Source organism: Gekko japonicus, unplaced genomic scaffold (genome assembly GCF_001447785.1).
Source record: "Gekko japonicus isolate JY-2015 unplaced genomic scaffold, Gekko_japonicus_V1.1 scaffold447, whole genome shotgun sequence".
Classification (NCBI taxonomy): domain Eukaryota; kingdom Metazoa; phylum Chordata; class Lepidosauria; order Squamata; family Gekkonidae; genus Gekko; species Gekko japonicus.
Genome location: NW_015166435.1, coordinates 608,740 through 636,509, shown reverse-complemented (window position 1 = coordinate 636,509; position 27,770 = coordinate 608,740). Strand labels below are relative to the sequence as shown.

Here is a 27,770-nt window from a genome sequence, read left to right as displayed (position 1 = left end):
ATCACACATTGTAGAGTGAACCCAACTAGGAGAAGAATGAATAATGCATTCCTGACTTTTTCAAATGCAAACACAGCAGAGATGTGATCTTTAAAAATTTAAATTTCAAGTTATTGGAAAGGGTAGTTCAACTTTTATGAAATGAAGTTGCCAAGTTTCAGAATGATGGAATTTTTTACTCTGGAATTCTTTTCTTTTTAAAAATAAATGGTGTCTCTCCCTCTCCACCCACTCTCTCCTTCTCTCTTTTTAACAACAAGCAAAAGAAGATTATCTGTCATTTCAGATAAGACAGTACTGGAAAATTGTCTCATTGGTCATATTATTTCTAGATGCGACCCCTGTTCACAAGGACAGGGATATCAAATAAACTGATGTATTTTCATTTGGAGAGGTAGAGAAAGAAAGCCAAGAGGGTCTTGAGTATTCTGAGGAGTTCAAAAGAACTGATGGAAGAGAGTGGTGTTATTGAAGAGGAAACAGCAGCAATTTCTGGGACAAAAGGAAACCAAGTCCAACATATACTCAGAAAGGGGGTAAAGAAAGAGAGAGAGAAATGACTCTACACCAGAAGATTAAATTTAGAAGATAAATATTTTTACATGATGATGGATTAATCTTTCTATGGAATGTTAAATAGATCCTATTGAATTCATACTCTTGGAATAGAATTTTTGATATTACAGAGTAGATGATGTAAGGATCTACTTAAAAATACATTTTATAGATCTGACTCTTTGAAACACTGCTAAACTGGATGTATTGTACAGAAAGAACCAGTTGACAGAAGTATTAGTTAAGTTCAAGATAAATATTTATGAGATGAACTCTTTCATCCCCTTGTCATTGGGAAATTGATGGAAGAGAATGAAGGAGGTGAGAATAATTTTAACAGGATTTCAGTTCTATCAGTTTTATCTTGTTAAAAATTTACTTTAAAGGTATTCCCTTAGAATAGCTAATCAAAGGCTTCTAATGCTGTTCATTAAGCATCCCTGTTTTCCCCAATGATTGCACTAATAGAAAGCAAAAAGACGTAGTCAAAGGGTAGAATTTTGTTATAACTCCGGGGTGAAAATAGATCCTAATCTCAAGGAATCTTCTGTACTTCAGACTTCAGAAAGACCATGGTCTACTAGCAAAGCTTATATTTGTGGGCCAAATAGGACTCTATAGTAGTCAGTCAGTCAGTCAGGCATTTATTACGGCAACAAGCCATAGAACACACATGCTTAAACTCTATACTGAGGAACTTTGGGAACAGCAGAAGGAAAGGATACAATACTGAGGCAGGCTTTCTCACTTTCAACATCTCTCCTTATATATAAAGCTGGATGGCCCAGGCTAGCCTGATCTTTTGAGATCTCAGAAGCTAAGTAGGGTTGGCCCTGGTTGGTATTTGGATGGGAGACCATTAAGGAAACCCCGGGTCACTGCACAGAGGACATCCTAATGTGCCTGCAACTTGATGGCACTTTACACATGCAACAGATCCTATGAAAAAGGTAACTTTTGAAAACTTCCAACTTGGAAATCTTATTGATCTCTAAGGTGCTACTGGACTCGAATCTTGCTTTTCTACGACTGCAGATCAACATGGCTACCACCCGGAAACTGGAATTGAACTGGTATGCATTGTCTGGCTGTCCCCTTCCCAAAACAATTTTCTACCCAAAGGAAAATGTTTGTCAAGCAGATTGTTTGTCAGTTAGGGATGATATTTCCACAGCCAAAAAACTCTGGGTCAGTTTCATTTCAGGTTGCTGAGTTGGAGCTGCACTCCTTCAAACTAAGAATCTTTTATTCTAATAGTGAAGTCAGCCAGTCTTTGGATTCTCAAATCTGGTGATTGAAGCTGTGAATGGGCAAGACAGGTATTTCTATAAATTTGAAAAGGGGCCCAGATTTGCAGAAAAATGTGAAATCTACAAAAAAAAATCATTACAGAGTTTTTTAAATGATAAAAGAAGTGCATGTAGCCTTTAAACAATGGATTCCCTCAGTGGCTATTGCTAGGCAACCACAGGCTGCAGTCACACATGCTAAATAATCCACTTTCAGTGCACTTTCCAATTGGATTTCGCCAGTTCACACAGTAAAATCCACTTGGAAAGTGCAATGACAGTCGATTGAAACTGAATTATTTAGTGTGTGTGACTGCAGCCACAGTATTCCAAGCTAGGTTTTTCTGAGTAAAAGCAGGGGGAGGAGGCAGGGCCCTTTCCAGGCCTATCTTGCCCTTTGAGGGAGGACTCATTACAGTCAGGCCTGACTAGGGTTGCCAGTTCCCTATTGGGAAGATCCTGGAGATTTGGGGGTGGAGTCTGAGAAGGGCAAGGTTTGGGGAGGGGAGAAGCCTCAGCTGGATATAATGCCATAGAGTCCTCCTTCCAAACCAGCCATTTTCTCCAGGGGGACTGTAGTCTGGAGTTGAGCTGTAATTCTGGGAGATCTCCAGGTCCCACCTGGAGGTTGGCAATCCTAGGCCTGGCAGCAACCTCTGACTTGATGACACCCAACTTGCATGACTCAGCTAGGTCTGGCTGCTTCCGAGTGTTCAACAGCAGCCACCCTGTGAAAGCCAGTGTGGCGTAGCAGTTAGAGCTTCAGAATAGTGTCTGGGAGACCCAGGTTTGAATCTCTGTTGTGCTGTGGAAGGTCACTGGGTGAGTTCGGATCAGTCACATACTTTCAGACAAAATTACCCCACTGGGTTGTTGTGCGGATAAAAAGGAGGAGAGGAGAATAATGTGAACTGCTTTGGTCCCCACTGTGGATAAAGTGGGGTATACATGAAGTAAATAAATAATAAATATAGCTGAATATGGGAGGCAAATAATAGAATCATAGAATGTTAGAGTTGAAAGGGACCTTGCAGGTCATCTAGTCCAACCCCATGCACTCTGCAGGAGCATAGTAAAAGGGAGGTTGCTGAATGGCTGAGAAGGAGAGAATGAGGCAGGCAAAGGGGAGAGGATATGCCATGAGGAGAGAAAGAGGAAATAGTCTGGGGAGGGGGGATACAGGGGGAAGTGAGGCACACCCCCCAAAAAAAAATCCTTGAGAGTTCCCTACCATGCAGCTGGGCCTGGCCTAGTGGTTGGCACCACACAACTGGGCCATAGTTTTCCTAGGCAGAGGCTGTCGGGGGGAAGGACAGTTTAAGACAGAGGGGCAGATAAAGGTAGGTTGGCTGTTGGGGTGGAAGGAGAAAGAGTTGCCAACTCCAGATTAGGAAATTCCTTGAGAGTAAGGTGTTGGTGCCTGAGAAGGGTGGGGTTTGAGGAGAGGAGGGACCTCAGAGGGGTATAATGCCATAGACTCCACCCTCCAAAGCAGCCATTTCTTCCTAGGCTTGCCAACCTCCAGGTAAGGGCTGGAGACCACTTGGAATTACAACTGCTCTCCTGGTGACAGAGGTCTGTTCCCCTGGAGAAAAAGGCTGTTTTGGAGAGTAGATTGTATGGCATCATATTCTGCTAACATCGCTTCCCTCCCCAAACCTCGCCCTTCCAAGGATCCACCCCCAAATCTCCAGGAGTTTCCCGATTTGGAGTTGGCAACCCAAAGGAGAACTGATCTCTGTAGTTAGGAGATCCACTGTGATTCAAAGAGATCTCCAGTTTGGCAACCCTAGAAGGAGAGAAGGAAGCAGGAAATGCAGAAAGGCTATGGGGCTTTCAGGAAAGGGTTGAAAGAGGAAATAGTGAGGGAGGGGGAAATGAGATGCCTCCTGCAAGTCCTTGCGATCATACTAAAAGTGAAACTGACCAAGGTTTACAGGATAAATATTTATGAAAGGAAATCCTTCATACCCGTCATTACTGGGGTACTGATAAAAGAGAATGAAGGAGATGAGAAAATGCAGAACTTAAAAAAAAACCCAGGAAGGCCAAGGGAAGAGAAGAAGAGGGAATTCCACTGGCTGATGGATGCCACCAAATGTAACAAGCAGCACCTACAAACTAATTTAGTTGCTATCAGGGCTTTTTTTTGTAGAAAAAGCCCAGCAGGATAGCATAACAGGCCACACCCAACAGCAGAAGCTCATTAGCATATCAGGCCACAGCCCATGCCTTCCCTTGGCTTGCTCGGGCAAGGCCCCCCTAGAAGGGAAGGCTGCGGGGAGCCTGGGCAAGCTGGCCCTTGGACAGGCCGGGAAAGGCATGGGGAGGCATTTAAATGCCTCCCCGATCCTTCCAGCCCCCCCTTTGCCCACCCACCTCGGAGTCGCCTGGGGGGGTCGCTCTCCAGGCCTTCTCTCTGTAGCCAGGCATGCAGAGGTTTTGGCTGTAGTGGGCGTGGCCCACTCTGAAGCCAGCTGGAACTCCGTTCCTGTGCGTTCCTGCCCAAAAATAGCCCTGCTCGTATCAGTGCTTAGTTCTCGTGGCCCAAAATAGCCCTGGCTGCTATTAAATCAAATGATGACCCAGGGCATAGTAATCAAGCATGTGTGACTTGTATTTCCCTGACCAGCAGCCACACTGAATACTCCAAAGCACAGGTGCAAACCTTTTGTCAAGATCATGCATGTTCGATTGTGAATAAATCTTTGAAGTAACCTAAATACAACTCAAGTAAAAAAAGCAAGCATTTTAAACACAGGAAGCATGAATATCAGTTAAACTTTTGATGATATTGTCAGAATCCTGAGTTATAAACACTGGTGAAACAATACTACTCAGGGGTCATTTCGTAGAAAAAGAGCTAGGGGGACTCATTAGCATAACTCATTAGCATATGCCACACCCCCTGACATCACTGGAAGTGTGTCCTCCCCACAGCCAGCGGCGACCTCCAGCGGGCACCAGCAGGGAGCTCCAGGCCCCGCCCTCCCGCACCTCGCCCGGGGGGATGGCGTCCCCCCGCGTCCCCCCCCCAAATGACCCCTGATACTACTATTGGAACAACTATCAGAATATTGCTGTGTATTTCATGACCAAGAGGACTATGCCTTCTAGATTAGTTAATGTGTCCTCAAATGTGGCCCATTAAAAATGGTTACATATTGGTAGTGGGTCTTCCTAATAAAACACTTTGAAATCAAATAATCTAGTACAATAGTTAACAAATTTTAGAGTGTTGACCAAGCTTTAATTCCAGTTTATAAGGGTCGCATTTTTCATTCTGACTGTGCAAGTTTGTGCTCCCTCTTATTCTTTTTCCTTCTTTCACCCATTCTGCCACCCATATTTCGTTTTGTCTTGAAATAATTATGAACAAAACACAGGAGCAAGAAAGAAAACAATGGCAGCAACTGCCTTGTGGGTCCCACCAGTGAACAATCCCCTAATGGACTTCCATATTTATTTACAACTAGCTCTCACTTGAGAATTCTTCTGCCTTATCTGCATAATGTGTTGCTTGTATGGGATGGATCTCTCAAGGAAATGAAATTAACCTCAATAGAATATAAATCATTTGTATCTTCTTACACTATATTCTCACTGAAGAGAATATAATAGGGATCCTCACAGGCTCCAAAACTGATTAAGAGACCATGGGAGGTATGGAACTAGAAAGGCGTATGCTTTAATGTCTTATGAAATACCTCATTTTAGAATTGTGTTCTTATTTGTTTGTTTCCCAGAGAGCTCTTAGAAGTTGCACACATACAACCATCCTGTTTACGTAAGGTAACTGTGACAGTAGAATAATAAAAAATAAACACAGACTATGATTGGGAAAAGTACTGTTGTTTTAAGACTGATTTCAGGTGCTTTCAAGTAGCCGTGTTGGTTGGAAACAGCAGTACAAACTTTGAGTCCAGTGGCAACACTCAGGACAATGGAACCCCCAGGGCTTAATAGAGATATCGGTTCCTTATCTCACTACACAAGCTCATGTCATTCAGTTCTTGCATCTGTTGTAAACTCCTTTTATTATGCTGTATGCTAATTTGCTGCTATTCACACATCTTACCAATTGCCTTCATCCAGTCTTAGCATTATTTACTGCTCAGTTACTTATGCATCTTGACTCTAATTGGCCTTTCCTGGCAACATCCTCCTCACCCACTATGTATATGTAATGGTTGGTGACTTCTGTTTCCATGTACCTGAAGAACTGTGCATGCACACTAAAGCTTAAACCCAGAATATAATTTTGTTGATCTTAAAGGTGCCACTGAACTCAAATTTAAGACTACTTTGTCATTGACATACATGCATCTTAAAACTTGTATTTATTATGCAGATTCCCATAATGTGGCACCAACGTGCTGGCAAAGCAGCAAAAAGGCTCCAGAAGGGAATGTGTAGGTAAAATCCATCTGTCTTTCAAATGCAGTAAGTTATCCCACAGGGATACACAACTTGTGACCCACCAATTCAAACTCACCCCCCCCCCAAATACAGTGATCCACCAATCCCTGATAAACCTCCTTTTTTGCCACCTGCAAAACAGAGGAGGTTTCAAGCATCTGTCTGGGCACAGCACATGATTGGTGGGATGCAATCAAAATGGTGGATCATAAATAGAACAGATAGCTGAATTCCATACTCCCAAAATGTTATTCTCAAGTGGTATTCACCTAAAAATCAGAGTCCTAATTAAAATGAATTAGATACTGATTCATAAGTTCTCCCAACTTGGGATACAACTGCAGTCTTCCCCCCCCCCCCATGGCCATACTAATTGAATGTGGTAGAATTATTTGCTTTTAAGTTAGCTGCATATAAATATTGTACAAATGTTGCATAAACAGTGCACATATAGCATTACATTCCTGTGAAAGAGAAGGGTGTGTGTGACACAACCTGGTTCACTGGAATCCCATAAAGTAAGAGAAAGGGGTACATGAGGGCAGCTGCCCTGGAAAAAATAGTGGCATTTGTTACCAGTTGAGTATATATTTTCATTTTCAAGTAACTACTGTTGCTATATTTCTCCTCACAACACCTCTATGAGATGGGCTACTATTACTGCTGTTTCACAGGTGCAGAACTGAGGTTTATAGCTACATACTCAAGGCCACAAACCAGTACAGCAAAACACAGGATTTGAAATTAGATCTAACTTCAAACCCAGTATTATGACCATTTACTCTTTTTTTCTTTGTCATACAAAAATGAGAGGATTTTAGCCACAAGGCCCACAATCTTTTTATTTTTTTCTCAGACTTTTACTTTTGTTCAAAGACTATGTTTAATCTTTTTTTTTGCACTGAAACAGTAGAATTTTAGATCACCATCATGTCAACTGTACATTAAAGACTATAGACTTGTGTATGAGACTGAACATCCCCCCCCCCCCCCGGGTACAACAAGGAAAAATGATCAGTGAACAAAATCAACATATAGTATTTCCGATGAACAGACAATAAAGTTTTAACAAGTGCGACTGGCTGCAGATAGAAAACGTTTTAGCTGATTACTAATGCTGCCAGAAGCAGTTGATTTCTTCTAACATGGTGGCACCCCTCTGCCTTACTTGGCTGGGTGCCACATTTTGATTTAAAGAAATGGATGTACGACTGTAATTCATTATTGTGTTTTAAAATGGGAAAAATAAATAACCATAACAAGGGTCCACATAAGTTCAGCACTTTGTTTCTAGTAGTGGCCAACCAGATATCACTGGGATGTTCAATAATACAGGGCGTGGTAGGGCCAGCCTCCCTCTGCTGTTTGCCTTCAGCACTTCATATGCAGGGTATCCTGCTCCTCAACACTGGAGTTCTAGTTAGCTAAACAATCTAATACTTTTAAATGGCTAGTGGTTATAGGGACAAAATTTACAATTTAAAGACATCCCCTTATATTTTACAGTGATAATTAATTGGTAATTTGTGGATATGCCCTAAGATCACATAATCTTAGCTTGTTCTAGAAGAAGGCTTGGAGACTGCTGTTTTAGTTCTTGTTTTAAGCCTCAGTCATCATTCTGGTATTCTTTAACTGCAGACCCCAAAATATTACAATGACCACTACTATATCCTGTGATAATGATTTCCATATACTAATTATGCATCATATCATACACGTTGTCCCATTCTAATTGTGTACACTCTTGGTAGAAATGAAAATATTGTGGAATTCGAATGAAGAAGTAGCTCCATGTGTTAACTGCTTGCATGCATGGAGCTTCCAATGGAATTGGATGGTAAACCCTTGTCAGAAGACAGCTCTGTCTATGCATCAGGGGTCATTTTGTAGAAAAAGAGGTTCATGAGCTCATTAGTATAACTCATTAGCATAACTTATTTGCATATGCCACACCCCCTGACATCACCAGAAGTGTGTCAGAAGGCAACACCCACTGCTCAGGCTCCACTGGACTGTTTTGGATTGCTAGCTATGGGGGGGGGGCGCAGATCTGCCCTCACAGAGGAGGGAGAGCTTGTATTTGAATAAACCTTGGCCTTAAAGGTGCCAATGGACTGTTTTCGATTGCTAGCTGGGGGGGAAAGAATGCACAGATCTGTGCAGAAAGGAAGGAGAGAAAGAAAGGGAAGGAAAGAAGGAGGGAAAGAGGGAGAGAAGGAAATAAGGAGGGAAATGGAAAGAAGGAGAGAAGGAAAGAAAGAGGGCTGCTTCTTGCTCCTTGTGACCCGGGGCTGCTGGGAGCAGGGGGCGGGTCTTGTTGTATGTGCCCACCCCCGGGCTCCGCTCCTATGCTCTCCTGCAGGAAATGACCCCTGTTATGCATTAAACAACTCTCACACTATCAGAGACAAACTATACTGCTATTCTGAACTTTAACTAGCATTCAATGCAAGTGGCACATCTATATTATGACTGTAGTATTCTGTTTCCAGTAATCATTAAAATATATCATTTTATATCATTTAAAAGTGATCAAAACTTCCATCATACTCTAAACAAATCCCTTGAGAGGACTACATTTGTTAGAAAGCTCTTAAAAACATGAAAATTTTTCAAAGAATCAAAGTTTAAAACAACAGTGACAAGTCTTTACACTTCTGTTGCATAGTTCCCAAAGGCAGAAGAATCTATTCATCAAAGGCACTTTTAGTAAACAGTCATACAATTAGTCGCTCATGATATTTTTTGAAATGGGCAAAGGATGTGGCAGTAAGAACCAATGTTGGACAAGTTCACAACATTGTTTATAACTCAGACTTCAGATAAGTTGCTTTGATGACAACTGAAATTTAAGGTACCCCCCCCCACACACCCAGTAAGTAGGGATAAGTTGAGGCTATGAGGTCTTGACCTTCGGCAGTCTGCAGAATTCATAATGAGATGATATATATGGTGGATGACAGTATTTACCTCTTTCAGACAGCCCATAAAGTTGTTACTGACTGGCGACCCTGGCAAGTCTGCTGTGCTAGGACTGCCTCCAACATAGAAAAAGTCATCGGAGCCCAACATGGTGTAGTCTTCCTGTGTGTAGCCCGTCGTGGTCAGAATTCCATCCACTGATATTGTCACCTAGATAACAAAGCACAGGGAAAGGACACGCTATACTCAGACCTACATACTGCTGTCCTGGGATATGCCTGGTTTTTATTATTTTTTTATTTAGGTTTTTTTTTTTTTTGAGACCTAAGGCGGAGCCCATTTTCATGTCTGTTTGAGGTTTAGTCTTGGATTCTAGCCAGCTATCCCTAGGAGCTCTAACTAGTTAAAAGAGTTGTCTTATTGTTGAGCTAGTGTCAGCAGTCCCTATTAGCAACTCAAAAGGTTATTTAGCAGACACAAAAATGGTGTTAGTAGAATGCTTCCTAGGTTAGTTTAGCTGGTGTTACATATTAGTAAGTTCAGTAAAGTCTGTCATTGACTAATAAAAAAAACGTGCACCTTGATAACAGAAAAAAGGCACAAGCGTATTACCAGCAGCACCATCACTCTTTGCACCATATATATACAGCAGCGATTGTCCATGCAAGAGCCTAAATTCCATGCCAAAGCAGGGGAAAAAAAAGAGAGACAGAGAGAGAAACCAGCAAATAACACCCAAGTGGCAGCAGCACACTTTGATGTGCGCATGCAGGGAAGCAAGTCCCAGAGAAGGAGGAGAAAGGAAGAGAAAGGAATGAAGAGAACCAAAGGGCCTGGAGATGAAGTAACGATGGGTGGATGAGGCATTTCTGGCATTCCCATCCGTGCCCACATGCCATGCATTATGAATGGTTAGAACGCCAGCTAGACTGGCGGCAAGTTAGGCCAGCTTAATCTCTTGTTAGTTAACCACAGCTTTTGATGCAAAATGTTAACGATGCCCCTCTACATGTGAATATTAAAAAAAAGAGAGAGAGTGAGAGAGAGTTGGACAGGAACAGGTAAAGAAAAAGAAAAATAGGAGATCAACAACGGATGAAGAGGAGGTTAAAAAAGTAAGCAGAAGAGTACCAACCGCAGTTCCTCTTTTGTTAATGATGTCTACAGTTAAAAGAAAGAAAGGAAACACACGGCAAACCCAAAATAAGAAACAATTAGAATGATATCTACCGAACAATGTAGTTTGTTTACCATAGCGTGTCCAATGCCTGAGTGCTTTGTGGAGAAGGGGGGAGAAAGGAAATTAAAAACTTGTGAACAGAATAACGATCGTTTACTTAAAAAATATGATGGTCACTACCAATGTTAGTACATTATTTTGGTTCAGGTAACGGTTAGTAGAATGAAACATTCCATGAATGACATGTTAGTTATTAAGCATGTTAGTAACACAGAAAAAAGGGCAAAATAATTTTACAAGAAAAAATAAAAAGCAGACTAACAGATATGCCTCCACAGAGGTAACAGGAGTTGTCTTTTGCCTGCAATTATATTTATATAGAGATCGATATAGATAGATATACTGTAGAACTGATTTTCAGCTCTCCACTGGACAGAAACAGACATACGACCACATTCCTCTCATTCTCCTCCAACTGAATGCTTCTGACAGACATTCAAAATGACTCTTGGGGTTGGAATGCCTAAAGCTCATCAGCTGACCACTGCTTCTCCTGACCCCCAACCCTCCCAAAACTCATTCCCCAGCAAATCAGTAGGAATCCCCTAGTACTCAGTTTTTTTTTCCTCAGCACACAAGGACTCCTTCTCAACTCCAAAACTTCTTTCGGTCATATTGATGGACTTTAGGATCACAGTTTACTGCAATGAAACAAAGCAAATATCCTGACACATAACAATGAGTAGAATGGATTTCTTCAGCTGCCTCTCTGATCATGCACCTTCTAGTACATCTATGACTCTTGCTCCCATCCCATTTTTTAAAAACTCTATTGGATTTTAAACAGTTTTGGATGAGCAAAGGCAAATCTAGAAAGTGGGTTATCTGCTATCTTACTCCTATTTCTGTTGCTGTTGAAATTAGCAGTACAGCGTGTTCTACTTACTTAATGTAGGAGAAGTCATTTTGTACAGGTATGATTGCTTCACCATTTCTAATACTAATATTCAATATATGCAGAGTATTTTATAATTATTTGCCATACAACAACTCTGTGAAGGGTGGCTTCCAGAAGAGAGGACACATGAATAACTCAGACTGCCTCGTCTTGCAGTTCAAATAGTGCAATGGAAAGGAATTTGCAGCAGTCATCCACCATTTTAGATTTGGGAGTCTGTGCTAGGGATGGGCATGACCCAGAAAAATGGAGGTTCATGGAGGTGTGCAGCTCGTGGGGTCTCACGACCACCAGACTACGAATTTTCACAAGCCTTTCCGTTTTATGAGCCAGTTCAAGGTTTGTGAGTCCTTATTGTGGCAGAACATCCACCTGCAGGCTAGAGACACTAACTCCCTGGGAGTCTCCAGCTGACTGTCCTCTACCTGCCCTCCAAGTTTGGTGAGGATTGGATTTAGGGGGGGGCAAGTTACATCCCCCCAAAGCAGGTGCCCCCAGGAAAGTGCACTTGTCAAATGCCTTCCCTGCAAGCTAGAGGTATCAAACTCACAGTGAACCTCCCCGGGCTGCCCCTCTACCTGTCCTCCAAGTTATGTGCAGATTTGCTTTGGGATAGGGAGATCCTAGGGTCCAAGGTGGAAAAGGGGGGAGTGTTCCAAACACCTCCACTGCAAGCTACAGGCACCAAACTCACAGCGCAGCTCCCCAGGCTGCCCCTCCATCAAGTTCTGTGCAGATTGGCTTGGGGGGGATTCTAGGGTTCAATGTGCAAAAGAGGGGAGTGTGTCAAATGGTTCCCCTGCAAGTTAGAGGTGTCAAACTCACAAGAGACCTTCCTGAGATGGCCTTCTACCTGCCCTCCAAGTTCTGTGCAGATTGGCTTTGGATTACAGCTCATCTCCAGACTGCTGCCAAATAAGCTCATTTGAGCAGGGGGTATATCCATTCTCCTTCCATAGAGCAGAATAGGAGCTCTCTGGTTGGCAGCCAGAGCTGCCTATCAAGCTTTGGAGGGCCACTATAGGCATTTTCAGGGCTGCAGAAGGTCTGCAGAAGTCCACACCCCTATTGCCTTAACAACTGATTGATCAGCACCAGCATGTCTGTCTAATGAACCACATCCACAGGCCACATGAGCCCCCATGAAAAATGCAGCAGGTCATGGGAGATGTGATAGCACGATCCACATTTCATGAACCACAACCTGGACCACATTTATTATGACTTTTGGCTTGTGGTTTGTTTTGTGCCCATCCCTAGTCTGTGTCTCTCATTCCCTGCAAGCTTCCTTTTACTTCATACACTTCAAGGATTATTAAAGGAAACACAACTCTTTGCACTATTGTAGTGCTAGAAGCTACCAAAACAAGTGTTACGGGTGCTGCATCCTCCATGGTTGCTTCCATACTGGTTAAGCCGGAGTAAAAGCTGCTAGCCACACAGTTCCTTTAACAGCATATTTAGCATACTTTAACAGTGTTGAACAAAAGCCTTTTCAAGGAGTCTTGACAGGAAACAACTACAGAGGTAGCAGAAACCATGAAGGTTGGGGTACCTTTAAGTGAGGCTGAAAAGCTTCATTGCCAAGTGAATGGGACCCTCCCACAACCAAATCTGATACAATGCTATATCTGAACCTTAGTGATATATTCATATCACATCATGTCGATATTAAACTGGACTAGTAACAAACGTTTGTAGCGAACATAGAAGAAATAACTAAATAATCATTGAGATTTTTAAATACAAAACTCTCCCAAAATTAAATCAAATACATTAAAAAATACTTTCAAATACTGGAACAAACTTGCATTACTTATGAACTAATAATTGTCATTGAGTTCAGTAGGGAAACTCCATTAATGATTTCAGTCTTAAGACATAAAACACTATTTGCAGGTTGAGTAGACCTGTTTGGGATTGCTTTAAGCAGGTATACTCAGAAGCCTACTCAACTCCACTCAGTGGCGCTTGCTCCCTGGAAACAGCTAGATTCAAGTCCAGTAGCACCCTAGAGACCACATGATTTCCCATGGTATAGGCTTTGTAGAGTCAAAGCTTCCTTCATCAGATATCCCTTTGTTAGATTCTTTGACTCATGAAATATCATACCCTAAAAATCTTGTTGGTTTTCAAGGTGCTGCTACACATGAATCTAGCTGTTGTACTGGCATACTACCATGGCTACCCTCTGAAACTGCTCCCAGGGAAGTGTTCTTAGGATTCCAGTGTATGAATCCCAACTAACCAGTGGGCAAGGTAACAACAGGAATCAAACTATGGTTGCATTCAGACTGGCAGTTTGGCCCGATATAGGCACATTTCACAAATGGATTAAATGGGCCCGGTCACACAGCCACATCTGTCAGGCGTTCCCCGGGCATACTCACCCTGTCAGAGGATGACTTGGAGCTGGGTTAAAAAGCCACCACCTTCAAAGTGGCGTTTCTGTTTCCCCGCGCATTCATTGCACATGGCCGGATGCCTTAACACAGGGGAGCGCACGCAGAACAGATTTGGCAGTCTGAACCTGCAGATCCCTTCTGCCACTAGGGAGGTTTTTTTTTAATTGCCTATATGTGCATGCGTGTGCATGCACACAAGCACATATGCGCACATGCAGAACATGCACACTTATGCACACATATGAATTTTGAACTTTTTTGCAATGTGCTCAGTGGCTGAGGCACTGCAATAATGTGGATGCTTGACCATGGGATGTCTCCATGTGTAACCTGCAGAAGGATGTGCTGTGTAGCTGATATGCCCCTCAACACTTTAAACCAGTTCAATTAGGGGTGGCACCATATCATGCCAAACTGCCACTCTGAACGCAACCTATGTGTTATATGGAAGAGCCATTATCAGATGTCCCTATGTTTTCTTTGACATTACCAAGCACTTGTGGAATCAGAGGATGGGAACAAGGATCAAGAGCCGCAGAAAATGGAGATATCTGGCTGCTATCTTTTGGCATGGTTCCTGTCCTCTGTGTCTTTCAACCTCTATAGTGATACAGTGGACCTGGGTCATGGGCCAAGGAAAACAATGGTGAACCTAGACTGCCCCAACATCAGTACATTGCAGGATGGGGTCCTAGGGTGAAGGACAGAATGTTGGGGGGCCCTGTTGAAATTATTGACTGTCATGCTGCAGTCCATACCTCCCCAGGGGCCAGAGAAGGTCCTAGGTCACTCTGCTCCTACAAATGTAGTTTGTCTGTGGTTGTGGGATGGATATTTTATGTCTATACTTTTGTTATTAGATATTATAAACAATTCCTTATTTATTATCATTATTATTTTTCATCTAGGATTTATTCAAGTAAAATCATGGATTCCAAGAGATTATAAAAGCAGCATCTGTGTTTCAGCAACAGGAAAACGCATCCTACGAACAGTTCTATAAGTAAAGACTGCCCAGATACTTGGTCACTATGATTACTGTCATCAGGCAGTTCAAAGCAACCCTGAACCACACCAGCTTTCTAGGTGTGCCAGTGCTCATGAGCGGTTGGAACGATCCATCTCCTGGTAACATGTAGAACACTACATTTCAGAGGTCTGCTAAACACTCAATGACATGTTGTTCTAATTCCAAGATCACCAAACACTTAGCTGTGGCGGAAGCAAAGTCAGTTATTGCTGTATCCATTGTACTGTTACCTGACGCAGATTCCTGGTTACTTTGACATCATGCCAGGCATTGTCATTAAATTTCCCATTCACAGGTTCCACCAGTGCTTCAAAGGCCCCTGAGCCCAAATTAATAACCAAGGAGACAGCTCCATTTTTCAGGGCAAGGTTGACATAATCAGCTGATTTTCCAGTGTGAAGCATTAGTCCATTCCTCTGAAGAGTTTTAAAGGAAAGAGTTATTTCGTCACTGCTGCTCTGGATAGGATTCTGGGACAAGTCGTAGCAGAAATACTCTGATCCTTTGAATGTTGCAATGTATTCTTCTTTGCCTATATAAATAAGAGGAGAAAGAGAAATACAGAGGGGGGGGGGAGAAAGCTCTGAATCAGTGGAACTTAAAACAGAATTATTTACAAAAATTATCCACAAAAAATCAAAACAGAATTAATTACATTTTTCTTCCTTGTCATAAGCACCATCACTATGTTTTTTAAATGAAATGTTAGTAAATAAACACCAAAGATAGACTTCTATAATATTTAATGAATGCTGCAATCCAATGGACACCTACTCCAAATGTACTTCAGTGAAAACTAGGAAGAAAACAGCTTGTATAATATCTGATTCAAAATTATGAGGATCTTTTTGTAAAGTTTTTGAATTTGGGGGAGCATCCGGGGAAACACATCAAACATACAACTAAGAAGGATATTGTAATGGTAATTAAGTCAGAGCACACCAATAAAATTATAGAATTGCTGCACTGTATGTTCCAGTCAATGTGGGTTGATGCTATCTTATGTCATCAAATAATAAAAACTTTAAAGAGTTGCCCCAAAGTTGTGCATAAAACATCAGCACTGGGAGGAATAAGACTTGTGCTCAGTTTCAATGCATGTTTCCTTTAACGTGGAGCCAAAATAAAATAGAATTTAAAAATTCAAATCTGATTTGTGACATTTCAGATTTTTATTATGAAATGTAAATTTTGAAATTAAAATATTGAATGATTTATTTGACCTCAAAATTCAAGGGATTTAGATGTAATTTCTTAATCATTTTGATATCAGCTGGAATTAATTATGAAATCTCATGAGCTGGCAGATATCAAATACAAATACTAAACATGAGCTAGTAATTACCAATGCATATCAACAATCAAGTATTGCCCATTGGTGAATCTCACTGCATGCCAATTAAATAATTTTAAAAATAAAATATTGTTAGTTTGAGCTGTCTCCAGTCATACATCTTGCTGATAGGCAAATTATCTCCTTAGATTGGCTTATTCCTGATCTTCTTTATACAGAGACTCTCATCTCCTTTTTTGGAAGTGTAAAGTGTTACCACAGTAATCTCCAACATGATGCTGTGAGTGTCATAGTGCCTGCTGATGTGTTTCCTGGTGCTCACTTGCATCTTACCCAAAGCATCTCTCCCCCAAAGCAGAGAGCCAATCATTTTCTCCAATTTATTCTCTCTTTAGGAAATAGCTGCATTTGAAAATAGCTGCTTCCATCATAGGAGGACCATTGGCTTAGAGTCTCTTAATGGTTTGTTGAAACTCTCAACATTTCGTGATTGCTCACTCCACTCTACTGTGGTGCCCACTATCTGTTCTCAATCTCCCCGAAATTCTCAGATTCAGAAGTTCATTACAAAGCAGGCTTCTTATAGTAAGAGACTGCTTTCACACACACACACACACACACACAGACATAATAAAAAGGACATGTATTTCTGCTTGAATCATTCCCAAATGCAGTTCTTCCAAGTATTATTTTTAATATTATTTCAATCAATTTATGTGACAATTTACAGAGAACAATGAGCAATACAATGCAGATCTAAGACCCAATGAGCTTTTAAAATTTCAACAGAAAGAGAAGAAAACAAAGATAAAGAAACACATATCAAGAGTACCATGCAAGAAAGAGAGGAGACAAATAGCAGAGTAATGGGTAGCATGGAAGGAAGTGAATAACAGAAACTTGCTTTGGGATAAGGGGCTATATTTGAACAACTGTGCTGCTCTGTGTGAATTCACACATAATTGCCACTATTGGCTGATAATCTGAAAGTGATCAAACTGTCACAGCATGATGAGTTTGCCAACTGCCTACCCAAATGGACTTAAACAATAAGGTGACATCCTTTCCAAAACTGACCATTGAAAATATAGTGATTATTATTTAAAGGATACCCAGAACAGTAGCAAATGTCATTCAATCAAAAGCGGTTTTCATAACATGGTTTCACCATTTAAGGACATTGGGGGGAAACAACCATTGACTAATGTTTATTTTATCCTCACCAAAATGACCACTCAAATCAGCTCAACATTTTCTTGCAGCCAGCTTAATCAGCTGCAGGGGAAGCTGTAGATGCAAACCAAAGCACCTCACTTTCTGTCCTTCTCCAGCATGACTGGAAATAAATTGTGGTGCAAATATTCTAGAATTTTCTCTATAATAAATTCTCATCTTTTTTTTTTTTAAAAAATCTTTGTCTTTTCAGTCCTTATTTTAAAGATTTTTTTTGGTCATTATTCCACTATAAGTCCTCATTAGTTCTGTTGTAACAACTAAATAGGCCCAATAAACTGTTTCAAGTACCAGCCTCCAGGTGTTTCAACTGCAAACACCAATATATCAGCTTTGATGCACTGGCTATACAGGTTAATGTGAAAACCTCTATGTGGATGCAGATCTTGAAATGGTAGGCAGGCATCTGCATGGGACTTCACCATATTATGAAAAGGGAGAAGAATCCAGGAAACAGATTTCATAATAACATTCACAAGAAAAAAATCACTGGAAAAGCCAAAGAATTTGACACTAGATTGTGTGAAAACTGCATTTCAATGAATTTCAGCACAAGAACAGTTATTTCCCCCCAAAGGTATTAAACATCCTTATAAGAGAGCCAGTGCTCTCAGTATATGTTCCAAACATGAGGGGACACAGGAACAACTCTGGTTTGTGTGCATATTCCCCTAATGTGTAAAGAATTTGTCATGTGATCTGATGCAATATACATACATCTGTATTTCAGGTGGTTACATTCATAAGGTTACATTCATTCATTTTTAAAGGGTTGGTTGTGTCATATGGACAAGATGCATGCATTACAGATGTACTGATTGAGCTGTTGTGTGAAACAGCACATCAGTTTTAAAACATTCTATATGCGCCCCCTTGCCCAGAGGCATGGGCTGGGATGTCACCAGTACGCTGAAGACACCCAGCTCTATCTCATGTCAGGCAGCCGGTCCAACTCCAGACTGGAAGACCTGGACCGGGCATTGCAAGCCGTGGCTGGTTGGCTTAGGCTGAGCCGGCTGAAACTGAACCCAACAAAGACAAAGGTCCTGTGCTTGAGACAGGGCGGTTTGGGGGTGGGGTTCCCACTCCCGACCTTCGACGGGGCACCACTGGTGCTAGCGCTGGAGGTTAGGAGTTTGGGAGTGCTTCTAGATGCCTCCCTAACAATGGAGGCCCAGGTAGCAGCCACTGCCAGGTCGGCCTTATACCATGTTTGGCTGATCAGGCAGTTGGTTCCCTTCCTCGACCGTGCCGACCTAGCAACAGTGATCCATGCTATGGTCACCTCGAGACTAGACTACTGTAATGCTCTCTACATGGGGTTGCCCTGGTCACAGATCTGGAAGCTGCAGCTAGTGCAGAATGCTGCAGCCAGACTTTTGATGGGTCTCCCCAAGTGGGAGCACATCCAGCCTGTGCTGCGGCAACTGCACTGGCTGCCAATAGCATACCGAATCAGCTTCAAGTTGCTAGTTCTTACCTTTAAAGCCCTATATGGCCAGGGTCCAGCATACCTATGGGACTACCTTTCCCCATATATACCTCAGAGAGCACTTTGGTCGGGGTCTCAATATCGATTGACCCTCCCTGGCCCAAAAGAGGCCAGGCTTGCTACTACCAGGGCCAGGGCTTTCTCAGTGGCGGCCCCATCCTGGTAGAACTAGCTCCCGGAGATCAGAGCCCTGCGAGACCTTTTGCAGTTCCGCAGGGCCTGCAAGACGGAGCTCTTCTGCCAGGCGTTCAGCTAGGGTGTCGCCACCATTATAGAGCCCTGGCTCCTGGTTTTAACATCTAGCCTGAGGCGCAGAAAGATCTTGAGCAGAAGGATTTTTAGAGAGTACACTGAAATAAGCCATCTTCAGTAACTATCTTTTGCTCTTTATGTAATTGTATTAATAACGGAATTGTTTTATAGGGTTTTATGTGGTTTTAACTGTATTTCATGTACTGACTGTGAGCTGCCCTGAGCCTGCATTGCGGGGAGGGCGGGGTATAAATGTGATAAATAAATAAATAAATCTAGATCTAGATATGTCTTCACGCTTGCAAGGTTGAATGTTTTTCCAACTGTAGAGCTAAGTGGCCGTTTTGCTACAATACAGTACTCAAATAGATTGTGTGATTGTGGATCAGGTGCAATAGAAACCTTAGATCTTCTTATGTTATTTTTCCACCAGTGGATCGACCCCAGAACCTCTTGGATTACTCCTATTTTACAAAGACATCACCTCCCTATGGAACCCTGGGTGATAACCATACTGCTAGCAGATGAGGACCCTGAAACGACTCACTTGGTGGCAAAATATCTTTCGATAGTGTTATTTTTAAAGCAGCTTTGAAATGTTATAAGTAGTTTTGTGTATATAACTTTAAAATTTTAAAACTAATTTCCATAATATCAATTTTATATAATTCATTGACGTTTATAAAGTGGTCTGATAATACTGTTCGAGAGTATGTTTACTAGCTTTTATTGTAAAGATGTTTGTTCTAAATTATCTTGTAATTATATGTAATGCATTTTATAGTTGCTGTTTGTATGTTTGGCTTAAGACCTCGGGTCAATGAAGCTAATAAATGAAATGGAAATTGAATAAATAAATAATTATAGAAAAAAACACATAACATAAGATCAAGATGGGTAGCCATGTTCATCTGTCTGTAGCAGTAGAAAAAAAGAGGACTCCAGTAGCACCTTAAAGACTAACAACATTTGTTGCAGGGTATGAGCTTTTGCGAGTCACTGCTCACTTCTTCAGATACTCATGAAAACTCATACCCTGTCACAAATTTTGTTAGTCTTTAAGGTGCTACTGGACTCTTGCTCTTTTCTACTGCTATAAATGGATGAAATATGTTTGTCATGATTCAGGAAATACTTAGCGGCACATTTATTTATTTAGGCTCTAACTATAATGTATCTGTCACTTGGGGACAGAATAATCCTTTCCTAAGGTTATTGTGTACCCTCTCTTACTCAAATATATATTTTTCAGTGAACTTGGCAATATCCAATAAGTATGAGAAAAGCAGCAGCTTCACTCAGGTTGCCAGCCACCACAGCCGTCCTTGTGCTTATTACAAAATATGGCTGTCAGAGGTGGTTTTGGAGCTATCTGCATTGCACAAGTGTTTCGCACTCCCATGCAACTTGCATGTCAAGTTTCAATTGTGATGGGCATAAGTCAAATTGTGGCAAATATCATGAAGGATGTCTGAAAGAACCAGAATGTTGTAAACAAGTGCAGGGCTACAGGAATCCAGGAAAGTTTTCAGGAAGGTTAATATCTTTTGTACCTGCTGTAAGTCCCTACTTTCAAAGATACAAGGCCAAATCTGGCATTTTTCTTGAGGGACATTAAAAGCTCAATTCACAATTTTGCAGCTCTTGATAAGAAAAAGAAATGTAGTGGGCATTGTCACCAGAAAGACCAAAGCAGCCAGTACTGACAAACATCTATTTAATATGTGTCTCGTGAGAGGCCTATCAGAAAATCACAAGAAGGCAATCTTCAAATAGATTTCTTTGGCTGTAAATTCATTCTTCAAATCAATACCAAAATGGATTATGCACTTCACAGAATATGACTGGCATTTCCTACCGGGTTTCCATTCCTTTACGCTTCTAAAATAAGGTTACCATGTCCTGCAATGTCATGTGTCATGAGTAATAGTTACACATGCATTTCTTTGCTCTTAATGAAGCTTTATAGCCCTGTTCGTCAGTGGGTGGTTCATGGGAGACTTTAGCCTTACTGTACTCCTCCATGCTCTTGTTTTCAGTGCCATTGCCCCATGCAAGATGCAGACTGAACCAAAGGGTTGTTAGTCCCAGCATTTCATGACTGTGATTCTTACCAATGAAAATGTAAGACTGATTTGTATATGTATGGATTAAAAGCAAGTGAATGCACAGTTAACACCTGTAATTTTTTAAATGTAAGAATAAAGAAGAGGCAAGGAAGGGCTAAAGATATTGCACCAAATTCAGACCTGGAAACTTCAGTGTTTAGGTCTGGGTCCCTGAAATCAGAGACAGAAAGATGGGGCTTGAGATACAGAAGGCAGAGCACGCTGCCCTGATGGCCAGGGAAAGAGATAATATATTATTTAGAGAAGGCCTGGCCAATCCTGAAGCTTCATGCTACCCATACTCACCTGGGCTGATGCTGCAGAGCCCTCCTGCACTTAAACAAGACTTTGAGGACTGAGTAGTCACAGTCTAGGATAGGCCTCAGCCACCATAAAGCATTGTGGATCCTGGTTCAATTGCTAGGTATGTAAATCCTGTTTCAATCTAATAGCACCTTCCAGCTGCCACAATGAGCTTTGCAATTCTCTGTCATTGCCTTACTGTGCTTAGTTGTATCTGGAGACCAAGGACTCCCTACTTTGGTGTTACTTTTAATTATTTGCTTCCCCAGCATCCCTTCTTTAACATCAATAATCCAAACCTCTCTTGACTGCTCAGTTGCTGTAATGATCCCCTATCTCTGGTTGTGATGGCAACTCCGAATTTAACCACCACAAAATTTCCAAACAGTCCACTCCCTTTCATTCAGTGACTGGCAACAAGATGTTTGCTGATAATCAGAAGACATATGGAGAAACCTCCAGTCTACACTGGATGTAAAAACTGCCTATCAAAAACCTCCCAGCTGTGTATTTAACATAGTAATTTCAAGTCACATCTCGAGCTAAGACAGTTGTTAAATGAGCAATTGTGGGCCAGCTGGCAAATGGCACCGAGCTTCCTATTTCATCTTAAACTTCACTCATCAAGCAAAATGAATCCTCTACGTTCCTTTCAATGAGCTAGGCTTTTGATACCCCCCCCTCATCCTGGTTCCCCGAGAGAAACCATATCAGTCCTCGTTCACCAATCACCTCTGCTGCCAGAGCAACCGCCAAAGGGGCCTTTGAATCTCACTGCTGACCTCTCCCAAGATCACAATGAGGTAAAACAGATGAATATCCTAATTTGGGAGAGTGTGCTGATGCTCAAACCCTGCGTGGGCAATGTGGATACACTAGTGTGTCTAGGATCCTCAGTTCTGCAGAGCAAGGACAGGCTAAACTAAGCAATCTTCTGGGGTGCCAAAATACACAGTGTGCCAGCCTCAGCTATGTAAAGGTCTTGGGGGGGAGAGAGAGAGAGAGACCACCACTGCTTTTGAGGGAGCTGCACAGAAACTGCTTAGCAGCTTGTCAGATGAGCCGATATCCCTTGTGATCTCCATTGTCTGCCTGGGACATGGACATATTTGTAAAGGGGAGAAAGGACAGAAGTGACTGACATTAAAAGTTAAAATAAGAACAGAGTATCTCAGTCATTTTTAAAAAAATCATTTAATGGCCCATTGTTATGCTGCTCAGCATACAACAAGCAAGAAGGGAAATGGAGGCAAAAACATTATTTTGGCTGGAGCAGCAGAAACCCTCTTGCTGACCCTGCTGCAAGTATAATAACAAGGCCTTGCCCTGCAGATCTCTCCATCTTTTCGTCATAACATCTCCTTTCGTGGCACAAAGGAGGATTATGTCAAAGCACACTCTAGTGCCTGGAAGTTTAGCTACGGAAAGAGGGAAGTTGGATCTTTTCGCTCCCTACTCTCTGTCTGAGTCTGACTGGGTTCTTCCGGCCAAAAAACCTGTATGCCCACTGACCAACATATACCTGTCAGAATTTCAGTGGAAGTGAAAAAAGATTCAGGTTATTAAATTTAATTTCTCAGAAGGTTCACATACTCCTTGGCTGTCACCAAAAGCAAATGTCGAGGCAAATGTGGGTGCTTCTGATGAGGTAGGGTTGCCAACTGACCAGAAAAACCTGCTTCTGTGACCTTAATCACAGACTGATATGCAGAATTTAGCAAGTGACAGGGAGATTAACATTATCACTTGCAAACTGCTGCTCAGGAAAAAAAAACTGTTAAAGGAAGGAAGAAAATCCAGGATTAATCCCAATATTGGCAATCCTATACTGAGGCATGCAAATTGAAAGGAATTTCAGTAAGACGAGTGGTACTTATATGGGGTTGCCAGGTCCTGCCTCACCCTGCGGGGGACTTTGGGAGATGTTCCTGGAGGGAGTGGGGATGTCCCCAATGTGATGATGTCAGACGTCATCACTTTGGGGATGCTCCTGAATCCCAAGCAGCAAATTCGCAACTTGGAATTCAGGCACCTGCTCCCCTCTCCAAAAGCATTTAAAGGGTCCCTTTAAATGTTTTTGGAGAGTGGGGGCCCACATGCCTTAATCCCAAGTGGCAAATCTGCCTCTTAGAGTGCAGGCATGTGGCTGGTGGTCACCCCTCTCCCTCCCCTCCTGCAAGATTTAAAGGGCCCTCCGGCTGATTGGCGGGCCATGTGTGCCTGCTGATCAACTGGAGGGCCCTTTAAATCTGGCAGGAGGAAGGGAAAGGGGTGGCTATGGGTGGCCGCTGTTGGGGGGCAGGGCTTGGGGGCATGGCTTCCCCTACCAGCCTGCTGGTTGGCAGGAGCCCCTGAAATCGGGGAAGCCCCCGCCATCACCTGGGGACCGGCATCCCTATACTTATAAGGAGCTGCAGATTTTCAAAAATCTCAGTTTGCTGCTTCTACCAATGAGAAAGGTTATTTACGTGAAATTTTGAACAAAACCTGGACTACTATGCTACAATTTTTAAATTTACTGTTTGCTTGTTTTTGATGATATACCACTTCTGCTACTGCTGGTTTTATTCCTCTGTCAGCATATAACAAAGTACAATAGAATTCCACATCTGTTCCAGTATCATTAAAGGCCTGTCTTGCTTCCTTTCCTCAAAACATATGGGTTTTCTTTTCTTTAAAAGCAACCGGTGAAATGATAAAGCTTAGAAAGAAGAGCTTTACAAAGAAAAATACAAAAAGAGGAATCCTCCCTCCCCAAAATATGATATCCAAACCAAAGAATATGAGTTACAAAAGTCAACAGAGAAAAATGTTGAACAGCCTTAAAATTTTCAAATAGCGAGAGAGGCTCTGGGGAGAAGTTCTCTGGCAGACATGCCTTCCTTTGAAAGAATGGCACAGCTGCTGTTAGCTGGGGAACTCAGATTCCAAAAACAAAGGTTAGTCTAACCCCTCTTTCTTTCTCCTTTCTTTTAAAAACAACAATAACAACAACAACATTAGTCTGCCTGTTTTGTGCCAACAAAGTAAGAATCCTGAGGTCAAAACTAGCTGTGTCAAACAGTTGCATCTGTCTTTTCCTCATCTTTTTAAAAATCAAAAGCAGACCTCCAGGGACTGAGGGACAGGTATGATAGGGGAAATTGTTCAATTGTCCATTTCAGGTGTTTTCCGGCTTAAAATCATGCCCCATCTGTTTGTTCCTCTGCCAAGTCTACACAGCTTGTGACCCAATGAGTCAAATGCTGCCCAGAAACTATGAATGGCCTTCTGATTTTTTTCTCCGTTTGGAAAACAGTGGGACTGTGGGGGGGGGGGTAGGGTTGTGAGGAAAGAACATTAGAGGAGTGCAGTTTGCTTTGGTGGCCCACAAGTGCTTGTACCACATAAGTATAATATTAGAAACGTGGTGCAAAATTTGACAGCTAAGGAAATATCCTTATCACAACCAGTTACGTCCTAAAACTTACAAGTGACTGCAGCCTAAGGGTGGATTTTCATGGGTCATCTTTCAACAAGACGGAGTCAGTGGGTTGAGCTGAGGTCTGGATTCAGGGATAGACTTTCACTTGGCCAGGGCAGCTACACGGAGTTTGGGTAGTTTAAGGTGTGGAACATTGTTTTAGGGAGCAGCTTGAAGTCACTGGGGGGGTGGGAAAGACATTTTAAACTTCCTTGCTCAAAATACCTTATAACATTACCAAAGGGCCATTTAAATGTCAGGTGGTTACAACCTGAAGGTACAAACGATTTTAAACGTCATTTGGGAACAGCAGTTCAGCAAGGCACTTACATTTCTGCTATGACTTCTTTGTGGGACTCTATGACTTTTTAAAGTGTTATAAAACTAGTATAAAGCTGTGGTCACACGAGCAATTTGTTGCAATATAGTAGCATTACCTTTGCAGATTTAAAGAGCATGATCAAACAACAACATCTGCCTTCCATGCCCCAGTCGTCAGCACCCCATGTTGCCCTGCTTTGGCAGCGGAGTAATCCGAGACCGGGGAAAGTCCAGTATTAAGGGATGCCAGTGCATCCACTCCACATTTCCCAATGTCTGAAACCCCCTGTTGTGAAGTCAAGCCGTTTGGGAAGTCTGAACCTTCCCTTCCGTTTCTGCCTCCATCAGTTTGTTTTTTTGATCAGGTAGCTATGTGCGCACAAGCTCACAATTGCCCCTGGCATTGTCAGTCACCATGGCCAAGTAGTCATTCTGGACTGGGATTCCCCAGGGGAGTTGTTTTTGAGCAACAAATCCTCCCCCAAACCCCTCTCTCCTGTTTCTGTATCAGAGTGTGAGAGCATCCCATGATTGACACAAGGGTAAATGAACTGAGGTCAATGGGACTACTCTTATGTAAATCTGCACTTTACTCCCCATGTATTCCATGAAAGAGAGACAAAGGGAAGGAGGCTGAGAGAGGCCAGAGTACTTGGCAGAGAGATTGTGGAGGGGGGGGGGGAGAGCCAGAGGTTTGGATACACGCTTATGTGCATGGGTGAAAGAAAAAAAGGGGGGGGGGAAGAATGCCACAACAATCTGAATGATGGACCATGGGGCAAGCACACAGTGAAGCCAGTTCAGGGTGGTATGTCTTATAAAAACTTCCTGCAACTATTTAAACCGCCACAAATAGAGGTGCAGCCAGATTGTGCCAAGCAGCCTAAGTCTATATTATAGATGCACAAGCCAACTGGCTTTCAAAGCAAGTATGTTTGTCTTATTACCATGCACATAGCTTAGAAATGGTGTAGGCAATACCTGACAATATCTCTGGAGGGTTTTGTCAAGATTGGGAAGGGGCTGTGGCCAGTGGTAATCTGCTTGGCATGCAGAAGGTCCCAAATTCAATCCCTGGCCTCTCCAGTTCAGAGAATCAGGTAGTACACGATGTGAAAAACCTCTGCCTGAGATGCTGGAGAGCCACTGCCAGTCTAAATAGACTGTACTGACAATGAGAGACCCACAGACTGATTCAGTGTAAGGCAGGCTCATGTGCACATGTATCCCGTGGAGAAGTTCCCATACCCATTCTGCACTTTCTTGAATGGTGCCATGGTTGTCTTCCAAATAAGTGACCCACCCCATGCAAATTTCCATTTCATTACCAGTGTAGTTCGGAGACAGAACATATTGAAGTAGTAAGCTTGCTATGCATGTGACACAAAGATCCTATATTATTGTGGATACATTTTATAATTTTATTGAGAATTTTGAGACTTCTACGGAATCAGGCGAAAATGAAGCCCAGTGCTCTTCCCATCCTGAAGAGCTAAACAAATATATGACCACTTCTGCTTTTCAATTGCCATTTTAAGTACCATATATATAGTTGAGAGTGACGTCATGGATCTCAACCGCAGGATTAGCAAATCCCATAAAGCACCCTCAAACATGTTTTTATATAAGGAGCAGAAGATATCTGTGGCTGTTTTACAGAGGAAAAGTTTTATCTAAATTATATATGTCAAAGTTTGCAACCTGCAAGGTCACATTGCTTTACTTGACAGCTCCTGGAATGAGTGTTTTATTAGATCTCAGAGTCTTTCTCATCGCTTCTGCAGGTTCTATTTGTGGAGAACTGCAGGACTTGGCAATGGAGGGCTGAAGCATCTGTGGATGGCATCTGTGAATAATTATATTTTTGCTTAGTAATGATATACAGGCAAATGTCCTGCCAGCTCTTGGCCTTCCTTAGCTCTGATGAAAGCTTCAAAAGCTAAGTTTATCTTGCAAACAAGAGTGTGCTTGTCACTATCAGCACAATTAATTCCTCCATCCAACATGGTTAAGGGCAAATTTTCACACCACCTATGGATTCATAATATGACACCCCATGGCTGTCTGTAGGTATTAAAGTGTCATGTTATGTGAAAGTTGTTGACTTTCTGTTTGGTTTATTATGAGTAGTTGACCTCTAGCACAGTTACCACAACCTGCGCAAGCAATAAATGTATGCAGCACTCCTAGAGCATGGGGATAGCCATGGGTTTGCACTTCCTCCTGTCTTTTCTATGCTGTACTCTTGTTTGATCCTGAGGTCTGCAGACCAGAGACAAAAGTACAAACAGGCATGGTGATCTGCTGATAAACTGTAGTGTGCACTGGAATGGCTCTTGGGTTTTACACCAAATAATTAATAATTATATCCATTAGTACAGCTGGTGGCCTACGCTAAACATGAAAGCAGGAAAACAAGACTGCCCAGAGACAAGGCAGGAACCACAGCCAGCTGGGCTCTGAGTAGGGGCAGGAGAGGGAGCTGCTGCTGCTGGAGTGGTGAGTGTTTTATTATGTGCCTTTCCCTAACTGCTGAGGAGGAG

The 27,770-nt window shown here is 42.2% G+C and overlaps 1 protein-coding gene across 1 annotated transcript in view; it reads right to left on the bottom strand.

Annotated features, from left to right (window-relative positions):
* Window positions 1-27,770, bottom strand: part of LOC107111006 (neurexin-1) — a 736,478-nt gene that overhangs the window by 243,864 nt on the left and 464,844 nt on the right. Inside the window, exons 5-7 of the mRNA XM_015411887.1 lie at window positions 14,992-15,293; window positions 10,440-10,463; window positions 9,237-9,398 (exon numbers count right to left, since the gene is read on the bottom strand). Of these exons, the coding sequence (XP_015267373.1) occupies window positions 9,237-9,398; window positions 10,440-10,463; window positions 14,992-15,293 (488 nt within the window). The remainder of the gene's footprint in view (window positions 1-9,236; window positions 9,399-10,439; window positions 10,464-14,991; window positions 15,294-27,770) is intronic.